At 38.3% G+C, this 27310-nt stretch overlaps 1 protein-coding gene and 1 long non-coding RNA gene across 2 annotated transcripts; one reads left to right on the top strand and one right to left on the bottom strand.

Moving 5' to 3' along the window:
- Window positions 1-1114: 1114 nt before the first annotated feature.
- Window positions 1115-19887, bottom strand: LOC138157164 (zinc finger protein 570-like). The gene is made up of 5 exons (XM_069082680.1): window positions 19615-19887; window positions 17714-17802; window positions 10473-10599; window positions 10032-10127; window positions 1115-3384 (listed from the first exon to the last, which is right to left on the bottom strand). The coding sequence occupies exons 2-5, from the start codon at window positions 17744-17746 to the stop codon at window positions 2237-2239; spliced, it is 1404 nt and encodes a 467-aa protein (XP_068938781.1). The 5' UTR covers window positions 17747-17802; window positions 19615-19887; the 3' UTR covers window positions 1115-2236.
- A 254-nt stretch (window positions 19888-20141) lies between these two features.
- On the top strand, window positions 20142-27310 carry LOC138157307 (uncharacterized). Its single transcript, XR_011167354.1, has 3 exons — window positions 20142-20642; window positions 25049-25166; window positions 27063-27310. It is a non-coding gene; the product is annotated as an uncharacterized lncRNA (long non-coding RNA).

The following is a 27310-nucleotide window of genomic DNA, read 5'->3' as shown; positions in this document are numbered from 1 at the left end:
CCTCAGAGACTAAGGAGGATAATAAAAAAATAAAAAGCAAATCAAGAAAGACCCCAAATAACATGAGGATATATATCTTGGTTTGAGAGACTCTTGGGGGATAAATCCCAAGGAGAATAGTAGCCTAACTATATGTGCAAGTAAAGGTTCAGAGAAAAATAAGTCCTGGTCACAGGGATTTCATGAATACCCAGAAGAAATGAAAACATACTGAATAGAAAAGCTAGGGAATAAAGAATAACAAAAAGATCTAGTAGTATTATACATTTTTGAACATGGTCAATGCAGTAATTTGTTTCATTGGACTATGCTTTATTGGGGGTGGGTTTTTTTTTTTCATTTGCTCAATATAGGTGGCGAGGTAGTGAGATTTTTTTTTTAAAAAGGAAAAGAACCAAAGGATATTTATGCTATTGCACTTTTATTTCAACATAATTTATTGTTGCACAGTGGTGTTGCTCTGGATTAACACAAAATAATCCAGATTCCAGATTCAAAAAAATTATGCAAAAAGCTCAAGATGACATGAAGAAGACAGGGAATAAGCTTTTACTTAATAGCCTACTATGCCCCCCTTGCCTCTTAAAAGAACCATATTATTTGCATATATATTATGTTTATGAATATGTGGCTAGACACATTTTTAATACAGCTTTGTCATTAAAAGGGCAATATTTCCATGATTTGGAGAGCTGACACTTTGGGTTTCTCTCCTGTGTGAATTCTCCAATGTTTAATGTTTTATAAGGTGTCACTGAAGACTCTACAACATTTTTTTATCTTTATAGGGTTTTTTCCCCAATGTGGATTCATCAATATCAAATAAACTATGTATTGTGGCTAAAAGTTTTATCATATTCATATAGTATCACTCCTGTTTGGACCCTCTGATTATGATAAATGCATAATATTCATAAGGCTTTTCTCCAGCATGAATTCTCTAATGTTGAATAAGAGGTGATCTGCCACTAAAAACTTCCCAACATTCATTATGTTCTTGTAGCTTCTCTTTAGTATTATCTAGACAATGAATAAGAGATTCATTTGTTATTATATAAATGTATTACAAATTCAGGTTTCTCTCCAGTAGGAATTTTCTGCTGTATAATAATGTGGGTGCCATTGTTGTTAGCCTTCCCATATACTTTACATTCACAGTGTTTAAAATATGAATTTTCTGGTGGCCAAGAAAACATAGATAGGTACTGAAGACTTTCCCACATTGGTTGCATTTGTAGGATTTTACTTCAGTATGTATTCTATGATGCTAAACTGGGGATGATCTGTCACTCAAGGCACATATTCCTTCTGAAAACCTTCTCATATTCACTACATTTGTAAGGTTTCTCTCACAAATGAATTTTTTTGATGTTTAATGAGATCTTCTATTTGAAGGCATTTTCACATTCATTACATTTTTCTATGTAATGAGCTCTCTGATGTTGAGTAAAGGGTGTTACCCAGGTGAAGGCCTTCCTATATTTATACAGTTCCCATACTTGTAGAGTTTTTATTTTCAATATGCATTTTGTGATGTTGGATAAAGTTCGAGTAGTGCCTGAAGGTTTTCCTTCAACAGCCTGCTTCATGAGTTGGACCTGTCTAAAGAGCATCTTCATTTTTAAAAAAAAAATAAATTGATTTCTATATGGTTAAAGAAAGCCTGCAAAGAAGTACACTCCTTATTCCTACCTATGCAATTCTAGTATTAAGGAAAGCAATTCAATTCACTTAAAGTCAACAGTCTAGTGATCAATATCCCTAACCCTAGTAAGACTCACATATTTCTGATGTTTTATCACCAAAAAATGACACAAAAATGTTTCACAGAAACTCCAAACTATAAATTTAGGTAATTAAAAAACCACTCAGCAATGTAAAAATGCTTATTAGACAAATGAGTGTCACATGAATCATTAAGCAAATTGATCATAAAAAGAACTGCTACTGGATGAACTGAGGTAGAACCTCTTATAAAAGCTAGGGAATATACTATAAGAGAAAGCTATACAGTCAAGGATGGGAAAGAAGCAGCATATTTCTCATTCAAGTACACCAAACAAAATCATAGCTGGTATTATTATGACCACAGTCATAATATGGGATTGAATATAGGATAATTCTAAATGAAACTTTTTCATTTACTAAATTCATAGGATTATATTTCACTATGAAGTCTCTGATATCTGACCAGGGCTGAACTGTGCCTAAAGATATCCTCATACTTATTACATATTTAAGGTTTCTCTTTTGTATGGGTTCTCTGATGTCGAGTAAGATGTACACGCAAGCTGAAGGCTTTTCCACATTCATTACATTCATAAGGTTTCTCACCAGTGTGAGTTCTATAATGTAGGGTAAGGTCTGCACGTCGAATGAAGCCTTTCCCACACTTACTACATTTATAAGGCTTCTCACCAGTATGAATCCTTTCATGTTTGTTAAAGGATGACCTATCAGAAAATGCTTTTCTGCATTCACTACATTCATAGGGTTTCTCTCCAGTATGAATTCTCTGATGTTGAGTTAGGTTTGTACTATATCTGAAGGCTTTCCCACATTCATTACATTTATAGGGTTTCTCTCCAGTATGGATTCTCCCATGTTGAGTACATTCTGCCTTCTGACTAAAAGTTTTCTCACATTCACTACATTTATAGGGTTTCTCACCAGTATGAATTCTCTGATGTTGAGTTAGCTGTGTACTCCATCTGAAAGCTTTCCCACATTCTTTGCATTCGTACGGTTTTTCCCCAGTATGAATTCTTTTATGTCGATTAAGACCTGTTTTTTGGTTGAAAGCTTTTCCACATTCATTACATTTATAAGGTTTCTCTCCAGTATGGATTCTCTGGTGTTGTATAAGGAGTGTAGTATTCCTGAAAGCTTTTTCACAGACATTACATTCAAAGGGTTTCTCACTAGTATGGACCCTAAAATGTTTTTTAAGGAGTGCACTCTTACTGAAACTTTTCCTACATTCAGTACATTCATAAGACTTCTTTGGTATACAGACTTTCTGATGACTTATTAAGTGTGAAGTATGCTTAAAAGTTTTCCCACATATATCATATTTATGGTATCTCTCTCCAATGGGAACACTTTGCTCCATAACAGAGACTGAGTCCAGATGAAATTGATTACATTCAAGGTTTTTCTTCTCAGGTAGTATTTTATTTGGGGCAACTCTCATTTGTTTTAGATATTTCTCATATACGTCTTGTGGAATGCCAAAATGATCTTCAAATCTACAGGTTTCATAGGTCTTAGAGTAACATATACGATCCCTTATGAGTCTTTCCACTTCTACCTTCTGAGATGATTCCTCTTCAGAAATGTTCTGCTTTGGAGTTAACTTCCTGGTTTCACATGTGATGTCCCAGTCTGAAAGAAAGAAAAATGGAACTCTGTCTTGTTGCTTAAATTATGAGAAAGAAAACGACTAAAGTGAGAACAGAAGAATGTAAATGGTAATAATGAGTACAATAATCTGACAATCTTCAAATATGGACTCGGAGATTGGGGAAAGGATAGAAAAGGGTAGGAAGGGGAAGTGATAAAAGGGTAATTTCTCTTCCTTTAAGGTTCATTAAATCCATATTTATTGCCCAATGAAGATTCTGGTAGCTGCTCTCTATCAAGCTTCAGGGCATTCGCCTTCCTTCTTGAGTGTAATATCTAATTCACAGTCTTTCTCTCTCTCCTCCACAACTACTACTTTGAAACTAGGGGACTTCAACATACATACTGATGCTTCCTCAGGAACTCCCATTTCTTAAATTTATTAATTTTTCATGACCTACTCCTTAACTTCAACTCAGCTACACAGAGATAGCCATGACCTTGATCTTGCTATCACCCAAGTATTCTACAGTTATCCCTTGCATATCATGACTTTTCCCATCACAGTTTTGATATACTGCAGGCTGGCATAAGAAATTAAGTGGGAATTTTGGGTGAGTTTTGTGGAAACCAGATGACATTCAAAGGCCAGCAGACAACAACAACAAAAAAGGTTAGAAACCCAGAAAGGCATAAAATACATGTACAGTATTGTATAATATCAACATATTTTATCTTTTAATACCACAATAAGCCAGACTTCTCTGGTATGAGGGCCAAAAAATTTTATGTAGATTTTCCAGATTGTGGGGGCACCATGCCGCTAATTCCCACAATGTGGAAGGGATAACTATTTTCATGTATTCTGAACTTTTACCATTCCATCTTTCTCTCTCCCTCATGACTCCTAAACCCATCCTTTACCTTTACTCTGACTTCTGCTACTCAAATTCTCCTCAAATTCTTTCCCAGTCTTTCACCCATACTATACAAGCCATATTCTCTTCCCTTCCCCATCTTGAACCCTTGGTGAACCAGTTTAACTCTACACTATCCTCCTCTTCTCTTGAATCCCTAGCTTCCTTATCTTATCACTAGTCCTGTACTGCCAAGCTCCCATATTACTCCCATCACCCTCTGCCTTTGTTCTTATTCAAGTGCTGAAATGAATGAAGCTGGAATAAATCATGAAACTGTGTTGACAGAGTCTAATGCACAATTGTTACATAGTTTGAACAGGGCATTCTCTGCAGCAAGGCAATCATTTTATGTGTCCTTTTATATGAATTAATTAATTTTCCCACTTATTAGAGCAACTTTTCCAAACCTTTTCATCCTTTCTCAAACTTCACATAACTTTCCTCCTGACCTTACTCTCTCAGTTGAGAAGCTTGTCTCATGTTTCACTGAAAAATTTAAGGCCATTCACTTAGAACTCCTACTAATCAATGATATGAGAGGTGAGAGAGAGAGAAGTGAACCCAAAGAAATGAACATGGAAAACTACATGAATATTGGTGCCATAGACAGCATTTAGGGTTTAGGAGGAAAGATAATGAGTTCTGTTTTGGAGATACTGAGTTTAAAATGTCTATTGGATATCCAGTTCAAGATGTCTGAAAGGCAGTTAGAGATGTGAGTTGGAAATTAGCAAACAATCTGGGGCAGGATAGGCAGATATGAGAATCATCATCATAGAGATGGCAATTAAATCCATGGGAACTGATAAGATGACCAAAGCTGTATATAAAGAGAAGTGGGCTTAGGACAGAACCCTGAGGAACACCTATGGTTAGAGGGTGTGATCTAGAAGAGGCTCCAGCAAAGGAAACAGAGGTGGAGGGTCAGATAGATAGAAGCAGCATAAGGAGATATTGGTGTTCCAAAAACCTAGAGAAAAGAGTATCAAGGAGGAGAGAATGATCAACAGTGTCAAAGGCTAGAGAAAACAGGTATATTAATGTACTAATGGTAGAACTGTAAACTCCTCCAGCTATTATAGAAATCAATTTGGAACTATGCTCCCAAAATTATTAAACTGTGCATACCCCTCCCCCCCAGTGATCTCAGTACTACCGTGTTTCCCTGATAATAAGACACTGTCTTATTATTTTTTTTGGGTAGAAAAACACCAGAGGGCTTATTTTCAGGGGAGGGCTTATTTTAATGAACATTGACAGCAATTTTAATAAACAGGTAAATGTGAACAAAAAAATGTACCTTTATTCAATAAGCAAATCACTGGGGAAGAACAGGATGACGCGCTCACTGCTGCAGCTCTGATTGGATGCAGCTCAGAGCGCGGCATGTGTTTCACGGGGGGGGGGGAACGGTGCATACAGAGGGTATCATAATGTAGCGTGTAGCGCAGGGGATCACCTTCACTACAGTAGCAATCTCAACAGGGCTTATTTTCAGGGGAGGGCTTATTTTAGAGGAATCTTACACAGTAAGGGGAGGGCTTATTTTCGGGATAGGTCTTATTATCAGGGAAACACGGTAGTTCTATACCACAAAGATATCAATTAAAGAGGAAAAGGATCCATATGTACAACCATTTGCAGCAGCTCTTTTTGTGGTGGCAAAGAATTAGAAACTGAGAAGTACCCATCAACTGGGGGAATGGATGAACAAGTTAGGATATATGAATGTGATAGAATACTATTGTGCTATAAGAAATGATGAAAGGGATCATTTTAGAGAAACTTGGTTAGTCTTGTATGAAATGATTGAGTGAAATGAATAGGAAAAAATCATTTATACAAGGACAACAATACTGTAAAGACAAATAAGTTTGAAAGGCTTAAGAACTCTGATCAATGCTATGACCAATTGCTTATCATCCTTCGTTCTCAAAGAGGACCAAAATGACATCACTCTGTTAGAGTCAAGTTACAGTGTGGTTGACTGTGAGCTCAGAATGCTCTTCCATAGGCTGGGCACAAATAGTCTATATGAACTTCAGGAGTGGATTCTTTAAATGTATACATTTCATGTTTCTTTTGAGCTGCTTCAATTCTGCTTTGCTCATAGAATACAGCACCTTCTCTGACGAGGGTACACCATTACTGAGTGGTCCTGTGCTGGTGTCTCCCATGTCTTACAAATTCCAAAGTTCTTAAGAAAGACCTTGAGAGTGTCCTTATATTGCTTTTTCTGACTACCACGTGAGGGCTTGCCTTGTGTGAGTTCTCTGTAAAATAGCATAAATTTGGCATTTGAACAAGGCCAGCCTATCTGAGTTGGGTGCTCTCTGTAGTAGAGTTTGAATGCTTGGTAGTTTAGTTCAAGAAAGAACCTCAGTGTGCAGTACCCTATCCTGCCAGGTTATCTTCATAATCTTCCTGAGACACAAATGGAAGAGGTTCAGTTTCCTGGCATGGCACTGGTATACTATCCAGGTTTCACAGGCATACAACAAGGTCAGCACAATGGCTCTGCAGATCTTCAGTTTGGTAGTCAGTCAAATAACACACTTTCTTTCAGAGCCTCCCAAATGCTGAGCTAGTTCTGGCAATGTGTGCATCAACCTTCTCATCAATGTGTACATCCCTGGAAAGTATACTGCCAAGGAAAGTGAACTTATCCATTTAACCAAGGTAACCAAAAGTTATATTGTGTCTTTGTACACTGAACTTATCTATGTAACCAATGGTTCCACATATGGATGTTAAGTCAAAATTAACACAAGCAGTAGAGAATTGATCCATATTTTGTTGCATCTCAGCTTCAGAGGCTGCACTGAGTGTAGAAACATCTTCAAATTAAAAATCATGCACCAACGCTCCCCCACTTTAGTCTTGGCTTGTAACCTTTTAAAGCTGAATAATTTACCATCACTGCAGTAGCTGACTTTGATACCAAGCTTGTCCTCATTGAAGGCATTTGACAACATGGCTGAAAACATCATGCTAAAAAGCATGGGAGCAAGCACACAGCCTTATTTCACTCCGCTGGTGACTGCAAAAGTGTGAGAGCATTGTCCATTATCCAGAACCTGGGTAAGCATGCTGTCATGAAAGTGGTGTACAATACTAACGAACTTCTCTAGGCAACCAAATTTTGACATAATTTTCCTAGCAACTGATAGTATCAAGGCCTTGGTCAGATTGACAAACATTGTATACAGACCTTTCTTCTGCTCCTGGCATTTCTCTTGGAGTTGTTGGGCAAGCTCCTTAGTCCTTTCTGAAGATACACTGGCTCTCAAGTGGATGAGCATCTTCCAGGTGAAAGATCAGCCTATTAAGGAGGACTCTGGCAAGAATCTTGCCAGCAATGACTAAGAGAGAGGCCACCCCTGTCATAGGAAAATCTATTTCCTTTACCTTTATAGAGATGGACAATGGGGGCATCCTTGAACTCCTGGGGGATAATCTCCTTTTGTCATATAATCTGTAAATTTTCAGTCTGCTTTTGTAAATCTTGGCTGGAATAGAATCAGCACTAGGTGCTTTTGCCAAGGGGGAGGAGTCTAATGGCATTCAAAACTTCTTGAGTTGGAAATTTGTATAGAGATGGATAGATTTCAACCTGAGGTAAATTCAATGGCTTCAGTATTGATTGATGATGGTCTGTTGAGAATACTATGGAAGTGTTCAGCCCATCTCTCTAGGATCATGTCCTTCTCACTAATCAATGTGGCTCCATCAGTATCGAGTAGCTGAAATACAACTACATCTTTGGTCCATAAATAGCCTTCAGGGCATCATAAAAGTGCTTTGGATTGTTATTATCTGTGTAAAACTGAAATTCATCCGTCTTCTTATTGAGCCAATAATCGTGCATCTCTTTATGCTTTGCTTGAACCTGACTTTCGATGGAGTTAAATGCTGCCTTCTTAGAAACAGATGAACTATACTGCTGGTAAATCTGTGAAGTTTGTTCTCCTTTAGCAGCTTCTGAACTTTCCCATTATTTTAGTCTAACCAGTCTTGATGTTTGCAAGAAGTTCTGACCCAGATGAGTAAATGCAGCCTTATACACCAAATCTCTGAAAGCTGCCCACACCTTTTCTGCCCCACTGTTGGCAACCGTGTGTTGGTTCAATTTTCCCTCCAAGTTAGCAACAAACTGTCCTTCTCAGACAAATGCTCTAATCTGTTGACATGAAATCTTATGGTAGTCATTTTGCCTTGGGGCCACTGCTTTGTTGAATGTGAATATTTAGCCTAGAGAGAGAAGTCTATGATCAGTTCTGTCCTCTGTACCACACATTGCCTTCTTCACTCCCACATCTTGTCTGTCTCTTCTCCTTATAATGACATAGTCTATTAAATACCAATGTTTGCTGTGAGGGTGCATCCACAAAGTTTTATTGCATTTAGATAAACAGAAGACAGTGTTGGTGAAGAGGTCACGAGATGTGCAAGTCTTTAGTAGGAAGTCACCATCGCTATTTCCAATTCCATTCCTCCCAAAGACTCCCTGCCATGTCTGGTAGTCTGAACCTACTCTAGCACTGAAGTCACACAGAACTAAAAGCTTGTCTTCTTTTGGCACCTTGATGATAAGGGTCTCTAGGTCTTCATAAAATTTTTCTTTGACCTCATCAGAGTTCAGCGTAGGTGCTGAGGATGGTAGCATGGCACTTTCCTGCAAGTGGCAACAGCACTGTCATAAGCCTGTTGTTCACTCCTTTTTGTAGGCATACAAGCTTGCTGACTAGATTAGTTTTGACTGCAAAACCTACACCAGGTTCATGGCTCTCCCCTTTACCGTGACCACTCCAGAAAAGCATGTATCCAGCCTCCTTTTGCCAGCCTTGGGGTCAGGGCTGCTATTTGGATGCTATACCTGCTGAGTTCTCTTGCAACAATCTCTGTTCATCTTTTAGGTATACTGATTTTGTATTGTCTATAAGTGTGTGCACATTCCATGGACTGATGGTGATTGGAATCATGCTTGTAGAAGTTTCTGTACTTTTTTTGTGTTTCAACAGCAGAGTGGGATCCCTACCTGCTGAGGTAAACTGGCCAGGGTTGGGTAAGTTGATAATTTTTAGGGCACCTTTTCTAGCTTCTTCCTCACACCAGGAAGTGGGCAGTGCAGTCATTAAAAGGCTGCTCAGATACAGGAATCTGCTTGTAACATACTTGTAGGAGAGGTTTTATTTTTCTTGCTTTCTCAACTCAAGGCTGCAGAGGTGGATGAGAAGGAAAGAAGGTGGATCTTCATGGAGATAAAATAAGAACTTATTAACAATTACACCTGTCGAAAAATTAAACAAGCTACCTCATAAAGTGCATGTAATCAAAGTCCCTGAAAAATTATATAGCCTTGTCTAAACATCTTTGAAGATGTTATAGAACCATTTCTCTCCTTATTCCTGAACATCAAAAAAAGTAAGATTTTTACCTCAGCCTAGAAAATTAAAAAAAACTCTCAGAATAGTGAAGGTACCAAACAAGGCCTATTTATCTCATGGTCTAGTTTTCTGTTTGATCTCTGTTTTCTTTTGCTTTTGCAATTCTTTCACTGGGTGAGATTTTGGACTAGATGACTTCTAAAATCTCTTTCAACTCAAGATAATTTCACCATATTATAGAATCATATAAACTCAGGGTATTTGAGGGAATTTATGCTCAATGACCTCAGTCTTATCCATAGGCCTAGATAGCTTGAAAGAAAATTACAGACACAAGTCTATAATCTCTTTTGACTTACTTATAGTGCTTCATCTCACTCACCTGGGAAGGCACTTCTTGGGATTTTTCTCTCTACAATCCAAGGTTCTTTTCCTTGCTCCAATTGGGATATCAAATCTGGTTTATAAACTTGATGTCCTGTTCACAGGGAAAAGAAACAAAGGACTTGGGTATTTGGACTGGGGAAAAAAGTCATCCTTAGATTAAATTCTAACTTTTTGTTCCTTAGGGCTTCTGAAGGATGAGAAAGTGGAATATCACGGACAGCACAACACCACTATATATTTTATACTCTAACAAGTGAACTTTCACCTGGAAAGAAAGAACAAGAATACCCTATTTTTGTGCCTACAGTGAATTAGGAAATTCTGATCACTTATCCCCAAATCCCTATATAGATAAATGTTTTATAGTGAGAAGTTTTATACCATTTATTCCATTTAATGACTGATGAAACAAAACTGTATGGAAAATCACACTTACCCACTGAAACCAGGTTTCTATAGTTCTCCAGCATCACATCTTTATACAGATATCTCTGACCAGGATCCAACTGCCCCCATTCTTCCTGGGTAAAGTCCACAGCCACATCCTTGAATGTCACTGATTCCTGAAATGCCAAATTCATTCCTGCTCAACCTATCACACACCATTCATTTACATGCCCTTGGAGAGAGTTGCTAGTGATTAAAGAGGACAGGACTGAATATGCTGACAATTTTCAGAGATGTCAGTAATCCAAGTAAAGTATATTATTTCCTGATTTCATACTATGTAGCCAGAAGCATCTCTGACTAAATAGGTGGTACAAAAGAGATAAAATACATGGTCAGTGTCCTTGGTGAAGATATGGTTTTGCCAAAGAGGAAAGCAGACATGGCACAATTGGAATATGGTACAGTGATAAATTATAGAAAGTAAGTGATAAGATACAGAGAGTAAGTATACAAGTCCAGAGTAGAAAGGAAGCAAGTGAAGACCTCACAGAAGAATTACAGAGCCTTCAAGTCCGAAGGGATTATGAAGGTCATCTCACAAACCACCCATCTAATGAATGAATATTTATGCTCTACAACCCCTCTGAACTGATGTTATGAAATCATCTAATCTCAATTTGAACACATTAAAAGAGTCACTCTTTCAAAAGCTGTCTAATCCACTTTCATGCATGGTCTTTCTTCTACTGAGCTGCAGCCTGACTCCTCCTAATTCCTACTGGTTGTTCCTAGTTCTTCCATCTGAAACAAAATGAGTAAGTCACATTCATATTTTATGTAACAGGCCTCCAATTGTTTGAAGGTAGCTAATCAAAATGATCTATTTAACTTTTTGTAATGCTCTATTTTCTTTGGTCTCTACACAGAGATTCCCAAATCTATATATCCAATCCTAATCTATTCCCTGAAATCTACCTGAATTTCCTGAAGCCCACCTCCACCATCAACTGCCTATCTCTTGTTAAATTTTTTTGTAAGCATCCCAAAGGGCAGCTATATGGCATAGTGGATAGAGCACTGGCCCTGGAGTTTGGAGGATCTGAGTTCAAATTTGGCCTCTACTAGTTGTGTGACCCAAGGCAAGTCATTTAACTGTTTGCCTCAGGTGTAAATTGTAAAATGAGTTGGAGAAGGAAATGTCAAAAAACACTCCAGTGTCTTTGCCAAGAAAAATCCCAAATAGGGTCATAGAGAGTTGGACATGATTGAAACAAGTCTAACAACAAAAGGCATTTGAAAGTGATTAATGATGGTAGGGAATGGAGTGGAGAGGATGATTGAGCTAGGCAATGAAGTCACTGAATAAATCTGGAAATTGGCCAAGGTCTCCCCCTCTATCCTGGGCCATTTCCAGTTGTTCTGATCTGTATCTGGCCCCTGTGCTCAGACGGCTCTGGAGGAGAAAGTGAGGCTGGTGACTTTGCATTGCCCTTTTAAGCTGCACTGAAATGTCTCATAAGCAAAGAAAATATGGAGAGCATTACAAAATGTAAAATAGATAATTTTGATTATGTAAAGTTAAAAAGTTTTTGTACAAACAAAACCAATTTTATTTGTTTTGTACAAACAAAACCAAAATTAAAAGAAAGCAGAAAACTGGGGAAAAATTTTTTGCAACAAGTATCTCTGATAAAGGTCTCATTTCTCAAATATATAGAGAACTGAGTCAAATTTATAAAAAATGCAGTTGTGCTCAAAGAACATGAACAGGCAGTTTTCAGAAGAAGAAATTAAAGAAAGTTATAGTCTTAAGAAAAAATGCTCTAAATCACTACTGATTAAGAAAATGCAAATTAAAACAACTCTGAGGTACCACTTCACACCTATCACATTTACTAATATTACAAAAAAGGAAAAAGATTAATTCTGGAAGTGATGTGGGAAAACTGGAATACTAATGCATTGCTGGTAGAGTTATGAACTGATTCGATTTGGAACTATGCTCAAAGGGCTATAAAACTGCACACCTTTTGATAAAACAATACCACTGCTAGGTCTGTATCCCAAAGACATAAAAAAAAGGAAAGGACCTATTTGTACAAAAATATTTATAACAGTTCTTTCTGTGGTGGTTAAGAATTGGAAATTGAGAGGATTCCTATTAATCAGGGAATGGCTGAATAAATTGTCATATATTACTGTGATTGAGTATTATTGTGCTATAAGAAATTACAAACGGGATGACTTCAGAAAAACCAGAAAGACTCACATGAACTGATGCCAAATGAAGGGAGCAGAACCAGGAGTACACTGTATACAGTAACAGTAATATTATATGATGAATAAATGTGAATGACTTAGCTATTCTCAGCAAGAAAGTGATTCAAGACAATCCCAAAGGACTTATGACAAAGCATGCTATTTGCCTCTAGAGAAAGAACTGATACTGTCTGAATACAGATAGAAGCATGCTGTTTTTCCTTTTCTTCCTTTCTTTCTTTGAGGCTTCTTATATGAAATGACTAATATGGAAATGTTTTACATGATTGCATATGTATAACCAACATCAGATTGTTTGCCATTTGGGGATGAAGAGAGGGAGGGATAGAATTTGCAACTCAAAATAAAAAAAAAACTTTAAAATTGTTTTAATATGTAATTGGGGAAAAAATAAAATATCATATCAAAAAAGAAAAAAAAAAGAAATGTGTTGTATCTAGGTCTAGGCAGAAGATAGTGCTGGTGCTTTCTGCTCAGGTCAATGTGTCATATCCAGGAGGCAAATGACAGTTCTCCTGTCCTCTGCTCCTGCCAGAGCATATCTGGAATACTGGATTCATTTCTGGACAGTACATTTTAGAAAGGGTCACCACTAAGCTGGAGATGTTCAGAAAAGAGCAAACAAGAAGGTAGAGGGCCTGAAGATTGTTATATAAGGATTCATGGAAGCAACTGGATTCTTTAGCTTGAAAATGAAAGGATTTGATGAGGCATGATAGCTGCCTTCATATGCCATATATAAAAGGGACTTATTTTTCTTGAGTCTAAAAGTCAGAATCAAGAATAAAAGGTAGAAGTTGTAAAGAGGCAAATTTCATCTTGATGTAAGAAAATACTATGAATTAAAAATTCCCCAAAGTGGAATGAACTGCCTTAGGAATTAACAGGCTCCTTTTTACAAAAGGCCTTTGGGCAAAGGCCGGATAACCATTTTCTGGGTTAATTTTTATTTATTTTATTTTTAATTTATGGAATGCAACAAGCATTTCTATAAGAGTACAATTTAAAGAAGATGATTGCACACGAAACTAAACTGCAAATCTATTATGTACAACTTGCTATTCCTTTTAAATATATAATAATCATGGCAATGTCTTTTTTTTCCTTTTTTCCTTCTCCCTTCCCCCACCAATCCCTCAGCCTAGAGATGGCTACCATTAAACATAAATATGTATACATATGCAAAATCATTCTATACATATAACCACTTATTAAGAATTTGCAGAGGATTATATGACCTCTTTCAAGTCTACATAATTAGCTATCACCTATCTTATGAGCCCAAGTCTGCATTACCAAATGCCTGAACATCTCCACCTGAATAAAGGTATCTAAAACTCAACATGTACAAAAGTGAACTATTTACCTTTACCCTAAACCTACTCTTCCTCCAAACTTCCCAATTTCTGTCAGGGGTACCACTATTCTAGTCACCTAGATTTAGAAGCTTAGCATAATCTGCAATTCTTCACTATCTCTTCTCTCCCTAACATCCAAAAAGTTATATAACTCCACAACCTCTCTTCCTCTCATCTTCATTCCCCCATGCTCCAATACATGCTGCCAAATTTCTATATCAAAGCAAATTTATATACCTAAAGTCCTGGAGATGCTCCTCTCCCACCCCCACAATCATTCAAGAATCTTCAGTGATTCTTTATTGCCACTAGGATAAATGAGAAAATCTTTTGTCCTTTAAAGCTTTTCAAAATCTGACTCTAATCTATCATTCTTGACTTAACTTCACATTACTCACCTTCATCAAGTCTATATTCTAGCTAAACCAGTTTACTCACCATTTTCTGAATACTACATCATCTCCCATTTCCACGACTTTGTAAACTTCCCCATTCCTGGAATGCTCTCCTCCTCATCTCTACCTCTTGCAATCCCAAACTCCTTTTAAGAATAATCTCATATGCTACCTCCTATATGAGGACTTTCTTAAGGCTCCCTCCTCCCCAGGTATTAGTAACTCTCCCTCATTACAAAATTGGATTTACTTACTTAGCATAAATTTGTATTTACTTAGCTATGTACATATAATATTCTCCCTTTCCTCCCCTTTCACCCCCCACCTTAAGACTGTAAACTCACTGAGGTTAGGGACTGTTCAGTTTTTGTCTTTGCATCCCCAAGACCTGGCAAAAGGCCCTTCTATTGTAGATGCTTAATAAATTTATACTGAATTGAATTATGACAGATGAAAACAAAAATGGGCAAATCTCAGGCTCCCCCATTCCTCAGCTGATAGTGCTTTCTCCTTCAAGGTTACCTTGTATATCACTTATATATCTGTATTTCTGTAAGGGTTATGGGATTTAAAGATCTTCCATGCCCCATTGGATTTGCTGACGTAGCAGGAAGGGGTGGAGCAAGAGGAAGCGGAAGCCAAACTAGAGTTCCTGCGGTGGCTGGCGGTGGTGGTGACGGCGGCAGCAGCAGCAGAGGCAGCCGCAGCGCGAAGCCCTTTTTGAGTCAGCCAGAATTTCTGCTAAGGACTCCTGCTGAGGACTGCCAGGGGCCGGAGCTGCTGGGAGTGCGCTTCCTGGACGCTGGGTGGTTGCTGTGAGTGGGGAGAGGAGGACCTTTGCCTGAGGTAGCCTGTTCTGTTTTAAAGGCTTGAGAATGTGGGTGCTTTCTACTTTATCTACCTGTGCCAATTTCATAACTACTCTGATGGCTTTCACTTTCTGGTTTTGGGACTCAGTCTTTTGGTATCTTAATAAATTTTCTAGCTTATTCCCCCATATGGCAAGCATGATGTATTTTGTGATGGATAATTATATCAGCATATCTATAATTTCCATAGGCATTGTGAATATGGCATTGCTGATACAATCTCCCATGACAGAATGTAAGCTCCATGAGGGCAGGGACTATTTATTTTTTATTTGTAGTCCCATTCCTAGTACATAGCAAGCACTTAATTAATAATTGTTGTGTATATATGTATACATATATGCATGCATATATATACACAAACATAAATGTGAAATAATATAAAAATTGCCTCTTGTGAACATAGGATCACAGATTTAAACCTGGGAGGGGCCTTGGTGGCCATCCAGTCCAACTACTACATTTCACAAATGAGAAATACATTAAATGACTTAGCCAAGGTCACACAGGGAGTAAGCAACAGAGCTAGGAAATGAACCCAAATCTTTGGATGCAAATTCAGTACTCTTTCTACTGCATTATTCTCAAATGTAACAACACCTTGTTATTCCAATATTAATCACTGAATGCCTATAGGTCAGTGTTTTCCAAAGTTAATTATGCCATTGAACACATTTGTGTTTGAAATATATTATGAATATATATTTGAAATATATTATGGAACTGATAAGTACAGGTCTAGTTTTATGGGTATGAAAGTATGGAATAATCTCAGGACAAAAGGGGAAAGGAGAAAATTTGGAGCAGAAAGAGGAAATTTAAGATTACTTTCATACAAAAAAGTTCCTAAGAATGCGATACTTACATATAATTCTATCATCCTATTTCCTAGATAAATGACTATAGAAATCTCTACTGAATTTTTGGTTTGTTTTAAATTCATTGCAAATGAGTGTGAAAAGATATTCGCTGGCTTAATGTTGAACACCATTTTTATGTTGTATTTATGGGATATTCATTCATGAATCAGGAAATCACTAAGCAAGATATATTATAGTGAAGTTCCCTAGGCTGTCTTAGAAAATATAATGAACTATGAATCTTGTTTTTTCCCAAAGCCAAAAGAAACTAGCTCCTCTGAGTCACATGATTTTAGAACAATAACACATAAATGTGAAAGTTGCGCTATGATAGTTGATCTAATTAGGCAAGTACCATGACATTTGACATACAGACCAAAACGCTTCAAAAGGTCATACTGGATACTTAACTTCCTGCCATAAATTACCCAAAGATTTAGTTTTCTTTTTAAAAAAATGCATAAATTAACAGATTCAAAGAAAATACCAATTAATTTCAAACTCAAACTTCTGTGAATGATACCTTCAGACCCAGTCATCCTACTGAAAAGTGAATCACATAGGACTCCCCAAAACATGCACAGCACATGGAATTTTTTTTGTGAAAACTTTTTTACATGTGCCATGTTTAGATCACTATTTATTTACTGTGACACCAACTTTAAACAGCCATATCCATCTTTACTACCAAGATCCTCATTCTGTCAGTTGCCCCAGTGAAGATTTGGAGTCAACTTTGATTCTTTCCCATCTTTCATAAACTTTACTGAACCAATTATTTTTTTAAAAATAGTTTTCTCTTCAAATATAACATCACAGTTTCCCCTAACAGATGCTTTTCTCTGTCAGGAAAAATTCCAGATTCCTCAATCTGGCATTCAAGGTCCTCTACAATATGGCCCTTATTACAGAGCCAACTTGTTTCCTTCCATTTCCTAAAATATATCCTTCCCTATAGTCAAGCTAGTCTTCTTCAGCACTTCTTACAGACGACATTTCAGTTCTAATCTTTTGTCTGTGATAACCTCTGCCATTCTCTATAGCTATCTAAGTCTTATCCATCAAGGTCAATTCCAGTCTCACTTCTCTCAGAAAGTCTTTTCATCCTCTCTTTCCCTTGGTCCTGACTCATATACATACTTGTATCATTTAACTTTTTAAAGTCTATTAAAAATAAATATTTTACTTTGTGTGACTATCTTTCTAATGAGCCTATAAGGCCTTTAAGAATAAAGATTATGCTTTCTATTTTGTTTTGTTCACAAGTTCAGATTCAGTTCTAAGACTATAGTAAGACTGAACAACCCTGCTGAATGGTTGGATGGTAGGCATGGAGGAAAAGGTTGCTGGAGAGTGACACCAGATAAATTGTGAACATTTCTAGTCTACTGGGGCCAAATAATTGGGGCTCAAGTTTCTTAATAGGACTTGGTTAGGCAGAATAGCTTGAGTACAAAGGAAAGAAAAGTTTTTACTCTTTGAAACTAGAGACAGAGCATTTCAGGAGAGAGAAAGCCCAACTTACCTGAGATCTGGTGGTCAGCAATCCAGAGTTCATTGTCTCCTGCTCAGTGTTCTCCTGTTGAGGAAGGGCCACGTCTTGAAAATGAAAAGCTGGGGAAAAGAAAGAAGCTATGAGAGACAAGTCTTGTGGTTCTCACTTATCAGGCTAGAAATTCTTACAGAAGATTTCAGTGTGATGCTCCATTGCCAACCCCAAACACTTTATGAAGGAATAGGGAGATCAAAAGGAAGTCCAAACTGCATCTCCATCCTGGATTGAAATGAAGGTCCACCAATATCACTGTCTGGCTCTCACACTCTATTTTTTATGCAATTAGGTTCTGGGTGTTGCATCTACTATCTACCACCCAATGAAAGATCACTTCCAAGGACAAATCTGATCACTCAAGGTGTAGTTCTGAAAGCTTTTATTAATGTAAAGCCCATTCCATGTATAGCATCAATGAAAGCCAAAGTATGCTGTTGCATACCTTCCTATCTGTATTCAAAATCTTATAAATCCCCATTCTTTCCCAGTCTGCTTTAGAGGAGAGACTAAATTACAATTCACTGGAATATTCCTCCTTCAACTCCTTCCTAGAAACATCCCTTAGAGAATGTAGTGAGAACTGTAGGGTTAGGTCCACTTTAGATCCCACCATGAATGTTACTTCATTTATTGGCAAGTGTTCTAAAGGAAAAGGTAATTCCACGTTGAAAAAAAATGTAATATTTTCTATAGCGTTATGGTTCTGCCATCAGTACCAGATACAATCTCCTCCTTGGACAATTCATATCCTTTCCTTCTTCTCTATAAGGCTCACATTTCTTCTCAAGCATCTAGATCAAATTCTTCAAAGCTACCCACTCTTCACTGGGTTCTCAATGTTCCAATGTCACTCCAATTCTGTATTACCCAAGCAGGATGGTCAGGAATTTTTCTGGCAACAGACACAACAGGACATACACCTTGTTCTAGGTTCTGCTCTGATACTTTGGCCAAAGGTTTCAGGTCAGTAGTCTCTCCACTTGGGATGGATTCCAGGTCCCCAAGGTCTAAGAGTTCAGAAGCAAGGTCACTTCATTATGGTGCTCAGATCTTAGTAGGGAACCCTACTTCTATAGAGTACCAAACCCGGACACCTGTAGAACTGCAGCAGGGTTGATGTGAACAAAGAGAAGATGGAGTTAGCAAAGGGACCTAGCACATTTGGTCATGGGTTGAGCCCAAACATGTAAAAACAGTTGAGAGTGCTATGCAAATAGGTATATGGTAAATTTTTTCTTTATTCATTTAGCAAACTGGTAAGGGATGCCTACTATTCTCAAGTCCTGGATAGAAGGATGAATAAAACGAAAGTCTCTAATCTTGAGGAGTTTAAGATTAAGAATAATAGTAGGTGATAGCATATGATGATGAACAGTCAATATATATACATCTTACCCTGGCATTACAGCCCTTTACAAACTGGTTCCTTTAAAGCTTTCTACCTGTAATCCATACGACTGCACTGGAATGGGAATGACAAAATCTGCATTTGAACAACACTAGACTATTTCTTTCCCAGTTCTTTTCTCGGTTGGCCCTTTCCTTCCCTGAGCTTTTGCTAATACTATAATCAGTCTGGACCTGGATTGAACTCCTAACCCCCAACTTCATTTACTGAAGCTCCTCTTTTCCTTCATGGCCCTGCAGGGGTGCCATCCTAGACTCACCCAACATATCCAGCTGTTTGTAACCTCTGCATCCTCAAATTTAGCAAGGCCTGTAGCCTGGACCTTTCCATTGCACCTATCAAATAATCCTGCACGTAAGAGTTTCGTGAATACATGTCTTTTCTTCCTATGAAATTACATAAGAGGGGGAGGGAGGTTTCTATTTTATTGGGGATCTTTGAATCCCCAATGTAAGCAATGACTTACACAGAGAAGACTATTAATAATAGTTATTGCAGACGCAGAACCAGGGGGCTCTTCTGATCTCCTTTACACAAATAATACACACAAAGGAGCTCTTGTCTTTCTACGTGTAACACACACGCCCAACAACCACCTTCTCCTTAGCCGTTGACCTTTGAACCGCCCCTCTCGGGAGGGAATGGCCCTGATCGCGTGCCCGGCTCCCGGCCCTCAGTCCCTTCCCGAATCGGCCCAGTTAGGGTTCAGGGTGCTGTGAGGAAATAAGTTCCGGTAACCAAGTACCTGGAATTGGGCTCCAGGTCTGATGTGACCTCAGATAAGGAACTGATTCCGGGCCAAAGAACCAATCGCTGCGTCGAGGCTGTGCGTGTTCTTTATGCCACCTTAGAAGAGGGGAGGGGCCTGCGCCCTGGGACCGTCAGGACTACCACACCCAGAATGCACCGCTTTCGTTTTCTAGCAGATTTGAGTTTCTCACAGATCTTGTGGGTTCTCACGACCAAGTTCCTGCACCCTTTCCCTTAACCCTGGAGACCCCTTCGAACTTTACAGACAGCACACGGACACCAAAAAACTAATCCTGCTTCGTCATCTAAGTAGCGAGCGACCTTTCGACAAGAATAGGTCGTGGTCCGTCTTTACCATTCTAGCATTTATCACATGTTTCCATGGCAGTGGTTGCAGCGCACCCTTTCAATTATCACCATTTCTGGGTCTGGACCCAGAGTATTTATTTCATTTTATAGCATTATTAATATAATGGATCCTCTAGAATTTGAACTAGGAAGGAGACAGGGCCATCGGGAGGCGGAACCTGGGGAACCAATAGCACGAGGAGGAAGCAGAGAAGGGCGGGGCTATGCGTAAGCCGCTTTGGGGGCGGGGCCAAAGAACTAGTGAAAGCCAAGTCGTACGTGTCAGAGCTAATTAAGTCTTTGTAAGGAGAAATTGATTAATTTTCGGAAGGTCTTTTAGGTTGGGAAGATCCACGAAATATACCTTATATAGTCTTTTCAAAGAGATTTGATAAGGTGGGTTTTTTTGTTTGTTTTTGATTTTTTTTTAAAAGGGCAGTAAGTCACTAAGTTAGAGAGAAGAATCTTTATTTTTTTGGGGGGGGGGGAGGCGGAGCTTTTAGGGAACTGGCATAAATGCATTACCCATAGTTGCTTCTGCTTTTCTGATTGAAGGGAGGAACAAAAATTTCTTCCCAAAGCCTCCAATTGTTCCGTTGGTTTCAGCACCACCATCTTCACCAACACTCCCCCCTTTCAGCTACCCTTTGTGTATTGTCTTTTCTGTTAAACTGTATACTCCTTGAGGGTAAGGTCTTTCTTATTTGTATTCTTAATGCTTAGCACAGTGCCTGACACTTAATACAGGTTTAATAAATATTTATTTTATTATATTGTGCAAATTATAAAATGTTGGAATAAACAGATTTTTTTTGAAGGGAAAAGTAAATAAAAGGGGAACCCCAGGCCTAGATCTGAGACTTGTAATTTAGCATTTTTAAACCCAAATCTCTCTGGCTTTCATTGAATGCCCAATAATATTCTCCAGCCCAAGCCTAGGTGGCTCAATATTTAGTGCTTAGAATGAATATAAATAGCAATTGTTTTCTGTTTGGACCAGAAACTCCTAGGATCTTTCCCTTCTCAGACTGATATTTTTGTGATGGTGATTTGGGCCATTTTTTGTCTCAATTCTTAACCTAGCCCTTTGTCATTGAACAGGTGTTACCTTAGACAAACTGAAACTTGGGAAAGATCTTAATTTAGAAAGGCCTAGGTCACTTACTGCATCCTGGGCCATTGTTATTTATCTTGATTTTTGTCTTGTCACTGGACTCTAATGACTGGAGGAGAGTGAGGCTGACAACTTTGTGCTGCTCTGCTTCATTTAAATCCAATTCTTGGTGTCAACCTGAAAGTTTGGTTAAAAGAAGCAAATAGGCGAGGTGATATGTAAATCCATATTGTTCATTGCCTTAAAGGTAGCTGAAGCTAACTAACTTGTACTTATAAGGAATAAGAACTTAAATTCTGACTATCTGATAAAAGAATGACAAACACAGGATGTTTGTATCCCTCAGATTTACGGTCTCCATATGTGTTACAAATTGGCAAGTTGATCGACAAAGGAGTGTCAATTGTAATCCCAGGATTTCTCTGTTTCCCCTGTATAGTATATGCCCCTTGGATACCAAGATAAGAGAAATCCCACAATTCTGGTTGCAGGCATCCTGTTCTTTAGTTGTTACAAACAAGAAGAATACTCCTTGTTAACCTTATCTGGTCTTTGAAATTGCTGACATAGGAAAGGGCATTTCTAGAGCAAACTATGTCTGGTTGATTAGTACAGGTTTTGGCCTTTATTTTGGGGTTCATATGATCTGAAATGCTTATCAATGGGCAAATCAAGACACTTGATGTCATTGGTCCTGTCCAAGGATGAACAACAACAGCAAAAATAGTCATAGTGTCAATATTTATAAACAAAAAAGCTGGAAACAACTCAAGTTCATAATATGGATTTTGGAAAATAATGGAATAGAGACATATGAAATATGATTTATATATTTGGGTTTGAAATAATGTGAAAAAAGGAGAAATCTTGTAAGAGTTGACAGACTGGATTCCGTTTCCACAACAGAGGGTGCTTCTATCTGACAAAGTAACACAAATCAACAGAGTGCAAAATAATATCAGCAACAACAGAGTGCTGATATCACAAACATTATCTCTTTTAGCTCTTAGAAAGTAACTCCAGGGGCAGCTAGGTGGTGGAGTGAGTAAAGCGCTGGCCCTGGAGTTCAAGAGAACCTGACTTTGATTCTGGCCTTAGACACTTAACACTCACACCAAAAAAAAACCCTAGCCGTGTAATCTTGGTCAAGTCACTTAACCCCAATTGCCCTCCAAAAGGCCAAAAAAAAAAAAGTAACTCCAGATGAAAGAGTTCACAGTCTGAGTCTGAGATCAGAAAAGGTTATTCCTCATGAGAAAGAAAAATTCTTCCTTATGAGAAAGGACCCTGCCCCTGTGGCTCAAATGGCGTCTGCCAGGGATAGAGCAACATGTAGAAGCAAGCCCATGGTTATGTAACCTTCTAACATAGAAATTCAACCCCCCAATTGGCCTTCACTCTCATTGGTGGGGAGGCCAAACGCGGGAATCTATCTCGGAGACAAAGGACATGGAAACATGTAGGTGTCCAATGCAAGTCCAGGAAAGCAGTTTTATCCTTATTTGGCATCTTGGGCTGAGGTAGCCCTGGGGAGGCTCTCTATTGCTCTTAATCCCAGATTCCTGTAAGGTCAGGTGACTTATAAATTTAGGCCTAGTAGATGCTGAAGCCACTGTAGATTTGATTTTTCAGAATGGGGAAACTTCACTGCAAGTTATCACTCACAGTTAACTAAGCTAGGAATGCAGTCAACAAACTTTGTTAGGCTAATGGCTATGTTTATGGGGTTGTTAGAGCTGGCCATTTGGACTTGATAATCATTAATATCATATTTTAGCCAAAGTCTGAATTAATCAAATTGCTTTGGTTGATTTAAAAATGCCTTTCCCTGTGTTAGCAACTTAAAAGACCAGAGGTGAGATTCCCCTTATCTTGGGACTTACTCCACATGAGAGCAAAATAGACATCCTGAGACTATAAAATGTAAATAGACCTTGCTCTGGTCATTGTCAATTTGGATTTTCAACTAAGGAACTCTTTTTCACATATAGATGGTAACAAATAGAAGTCATAAAGTTTTGTGACATGGTCATTCTGAATTGAGATGGTTCTGAAATATATAAAACATCTTATGATTCCTCTGTTCATCAGTCAGGACTTTAGTCCTGTACTTCTTGCGCAAGTACTGCTAGCCTTAAGGGAATAATGAATAAATAATTTAATTTTATATTACTATTTGTTTGTCTCCTTTAACCAAACTTTTTCTAAAGGTGACAGACTCTAAAAGGTTATCTAAGCTAGGAATGTAATCAACATGCTTTGTTAGCTAAGGGCTATAGCAGTTTCCATATTAGAAGATGTGACCATAAAAGAAAGAGACTGAGAGATTCCAGGGAACAAAAATGGGGCAAAGCTTAAGTAACATTTTTACTGTCTGCTTAACAAGGTTTCTTGTATATTAACTTATATGCCCCTAAGGAGGCTTTTTTTTTTAAACTTTCATTACTTGAGGTGGGATGGGGAACACCTTAAGGGGGACATGTAGTAGGTGGATCAGGGAAGCCTGTGAACTATCAGAGTCAGCTAGGAGGGACTTTTGGAATGAGGGATTTAAGGCTCACTTTCACTAATGTAAGATGTAAAAGAATCTCTTCCTGTTTCCCTTATTTGCCCTGCAGGACAAATTAAAGTTATACTGCTTCACTTAACCTGGGTCTGTCTGATTTACCTCCTCTATTCAAGCTGGAGGCATTTGTTTCCCACAATCTTACATACAGTCATCCAACTGTATAAAACATTTATGCACATTAACAAGGAAAATAAGATAATTTGGAATGATGTATATATTTTTAGGACATTAAGATGCTGTTTAGATAATTTCAGTAATGTTCATTTTAAGCTTTACAATATTATACAAATGATAGCTCTTAATATCACAGCCACTAGAAATGATGAGGTTCAGGGGCACCCCGGGGTGCAAATGATGGGGTACTTGGGTGCTTATGCTTGGACTACAACTCCAAGATTACATTTCTCCCTAGGCTCAAAACACTATCCCTGATAGTTTTCTCCCCAGCTCAAGGACACTATGCCTATTAGTAACTCATGAATGGGCCCCAGTAAGACAAACTATCTTTTCCCATCACAAGAACAAGCTGAACTCTGAATAAATTCTCTTGTAAAAACAGGATTATCTTGTAACCACAGAATTACCATATATTGATTGCCAAAGTTATTCATATAACAAATCATATTTAATGTATTCAAAGTCATATTGAATCCAAAGGTCAATCTGTAGTCATCAACTCTCAAAACTATCTTGCTATATTTGTTACGGACCAAAAATACATCCCTGAGAAACTCTTTCCCCTGGTTTCCAGTAGTGAATGAGACCATTGACTAAAGTTATAAATCATCACCTAATTAGCATATCTGCCAGATAATCCACTACTTTTCCTATATATAAGCTTTAGTATCATTCTTGTTAAGTTGAAACTTCCTTAAGGAGCTCTGCCTGCCATATTGGCATTACAATAAACCTTTGCCAACTTGACTTGAAGAATGAGTTCATGAGTTCATTCCAGATAACTCTCTCCTGTACTCTCTTGACCTTTCAAAACTCAGAAGATCTCCAATCTTCACTTAAGGGACCTAAAATAATGAACAGAGATGCAAAGAACTAAGGTCTCTATTCATAGTCACATGTCAGTCTGGTATGAAAAAGACATAAGGCTTCTTCTTCTTTTAGCATTGTCTCTCACCAGAATGCCACCCATCCGGAACAAGACAAACCAAGAGAAGGCAAAAGACTAAGACTTTTGAATGAATGCACCACAGTTCTGGCTATGCAACTGTAACCAATCAAGGTGACTTCTCATATTTACCACAGGGTTACTAGACTGAAATCAGTTAAAGAATGTCTATGCATACTCCAAAGTCCATATTTGAATTCCATGAGCTGAGCACTCTTCACATGCTCATAAGCAGTGGGTTCATTGGCCAGTCCTCAGGATCAGGATGAAAGAAGGCCAGATCTTTGTTTTACATGGGGTTGTAGCAGCAAGCACCCCAGGGTGGCTGCCAACACAGGTTCTTGGATCTGCTTTGTTAAAGGAAAGCAACTCAAAATGGGTTAACAGGCCTACTTTAATCAGTCAAACATATATCGTTTACCTCGTTCAGGGGAAAAAGGTTAGCACCCCGAACTTCAGAGTATACAGGCAGAATTATCAAGACAGAGAAACAGATCAAGTAGATGGATTTCCAAACTGTCCAACTCTTACATCCATACCAAATCAACATCTGGGTTTCAACATCTGGGTTTTTAAAAGCTGAGGTGGAGCTCTCAACAACAGCTTCCCAGAATCCAGATAAAATCACAGAACAGTTCTCAAAAGTGAGCCCCCAAAACAAAGCTACACATCAAGGCTCATATAGCCTTCTCCTGGCTCAGAGAATGTAACAACCTTATTGACTCACTCTGCCCAATCAAAAAGTATCTACTGAAAAACAAGTCTCCCACCCCAGGCTCCAGGTGCACTTTACCCTAGGGGTAGGGAAGATCTTTAAATTTACATTCCCATTACAGGGGTGAAAAAGAGATTGTGAAAAAAAGGGTAGTAGTATTTCTTCAGGCACCTGTCTTGCTTATGGAGTTTGTTAAGGCATTAGGATAATAAATAGATGTAACTTGCCTAGGATGAAGCCTCTTTTAAAGGTTTAGGCCCTGGACTCCAGGAGAAGGTAGTGGGAGTGAATCACCATTGGAGGTAGGTGGGATGGGGATGGGGAAAGCATTTTTTCCATCTGAATATGGACTTGTATGAGTGCATCTATAGATGAATATACTAACTACATTGACTTGCTTGAGGCCCTCAATTACCCAGGTAACTGAGAAGAACTGTATGATGACTGTCTGTATTAACTAAGAAGCAGAATGACTTGACATATCAACAATCCTTTTCAGTGACTGAGAGTAAACCTAGCTAGATATGCAGAAAATCAGCAACTTATATTTAGGACTATAGCAGCTTTGAAGCAGACCCTGAGCCATTTGGTGGTTTATGGACCTTTAAGAGATATCACTATTTTCAAGGGGTAGCTAGGTGGCGCAGTGATTAGAGTGCCGGCCCTGGAGTCAGGAGAACCTGAGTTCTGAGATCTGGCCTCAGACACTTAACATACACACACACACACACACACACATACACACACACACACACACACACACACACACCCTAGCTGTATGACCTTGGGCAAGTTATTTAACCCCAATTGCCCTCCAAAAAACACACACACACACACAAAAGAAGAGATATCACTATTTTCAAAAACTTTTCTGACTGCAAGTTATGAGACTATGCACATGTCCTGTTTTATGTTTTTTGGAGAAAATCTTATCTCCATAGACTTGCCTAACTTTGGTTATGGGGCTCTTGGAATATCCTGTTTTTGGAGGCATCAAGCCTTGAACTATGAACTGCTTATTACCAAGGATGCCTTCTGATTTGTGTATCAAAGAACCATAGCTCTGACACCTGGAATTCCTTACTCCTCCCCACCCCCTTGGGGATGGAGCTCATTGTCTGATTCCTTTCTAAGCCCACCTTTCCCCCCAAAATTTCTTACCTTCCTTTGTTTAAAAGGTATATAAGCTCTTCCCTTCCATTACCTGTTGTTCTGTTCAGCACAGGCTGGATAGTATACATGTGCATGTTATTTTTTCTTCCCTGCTTAATAAAAATTTTTCTTTAATTTCACAGGCATCTTCTTCCTCTGGTTTTTCTTTCCTTTAGGGAAAAGGGAAATTTAAATCTCAAGAACTGGCCTTTGCATTCTCCAGGCATCTTTCACTTTGGGGAAAAGAGAGATCTAAATTCTCTCAAGAGTGTTTGCCTCAGTTTACTTACTTGACTTTGAGATTGGAAGAAAGAACAGTGATTCACTTGTCTCTGGAAACTGGGCCATGTAGGAATCTAACATTCAACTTTTATAAATGCATGAAGGAGCT

This window comes from Petaurus breviceps, unplaced genomic scaffold (assembly GCF_028583685.1).
Source record: "Petaurus breviceps papuanus isolate PSGF00001 unplaced genomic scaffold, PetGlider_PUasm1.0 171, whole genome shotgun sequence".
Lineage (NCBI taxonomy): Eukaryota > Metazoa > Chordata > Mammalia > Diprotodontia > Petauridae > Petaurus > Petaurus breviceps.
Note: the sequence above shows the minus strand (reverse complement) of the source record. Positions and strands in the feature narration are given on the sequence as shown.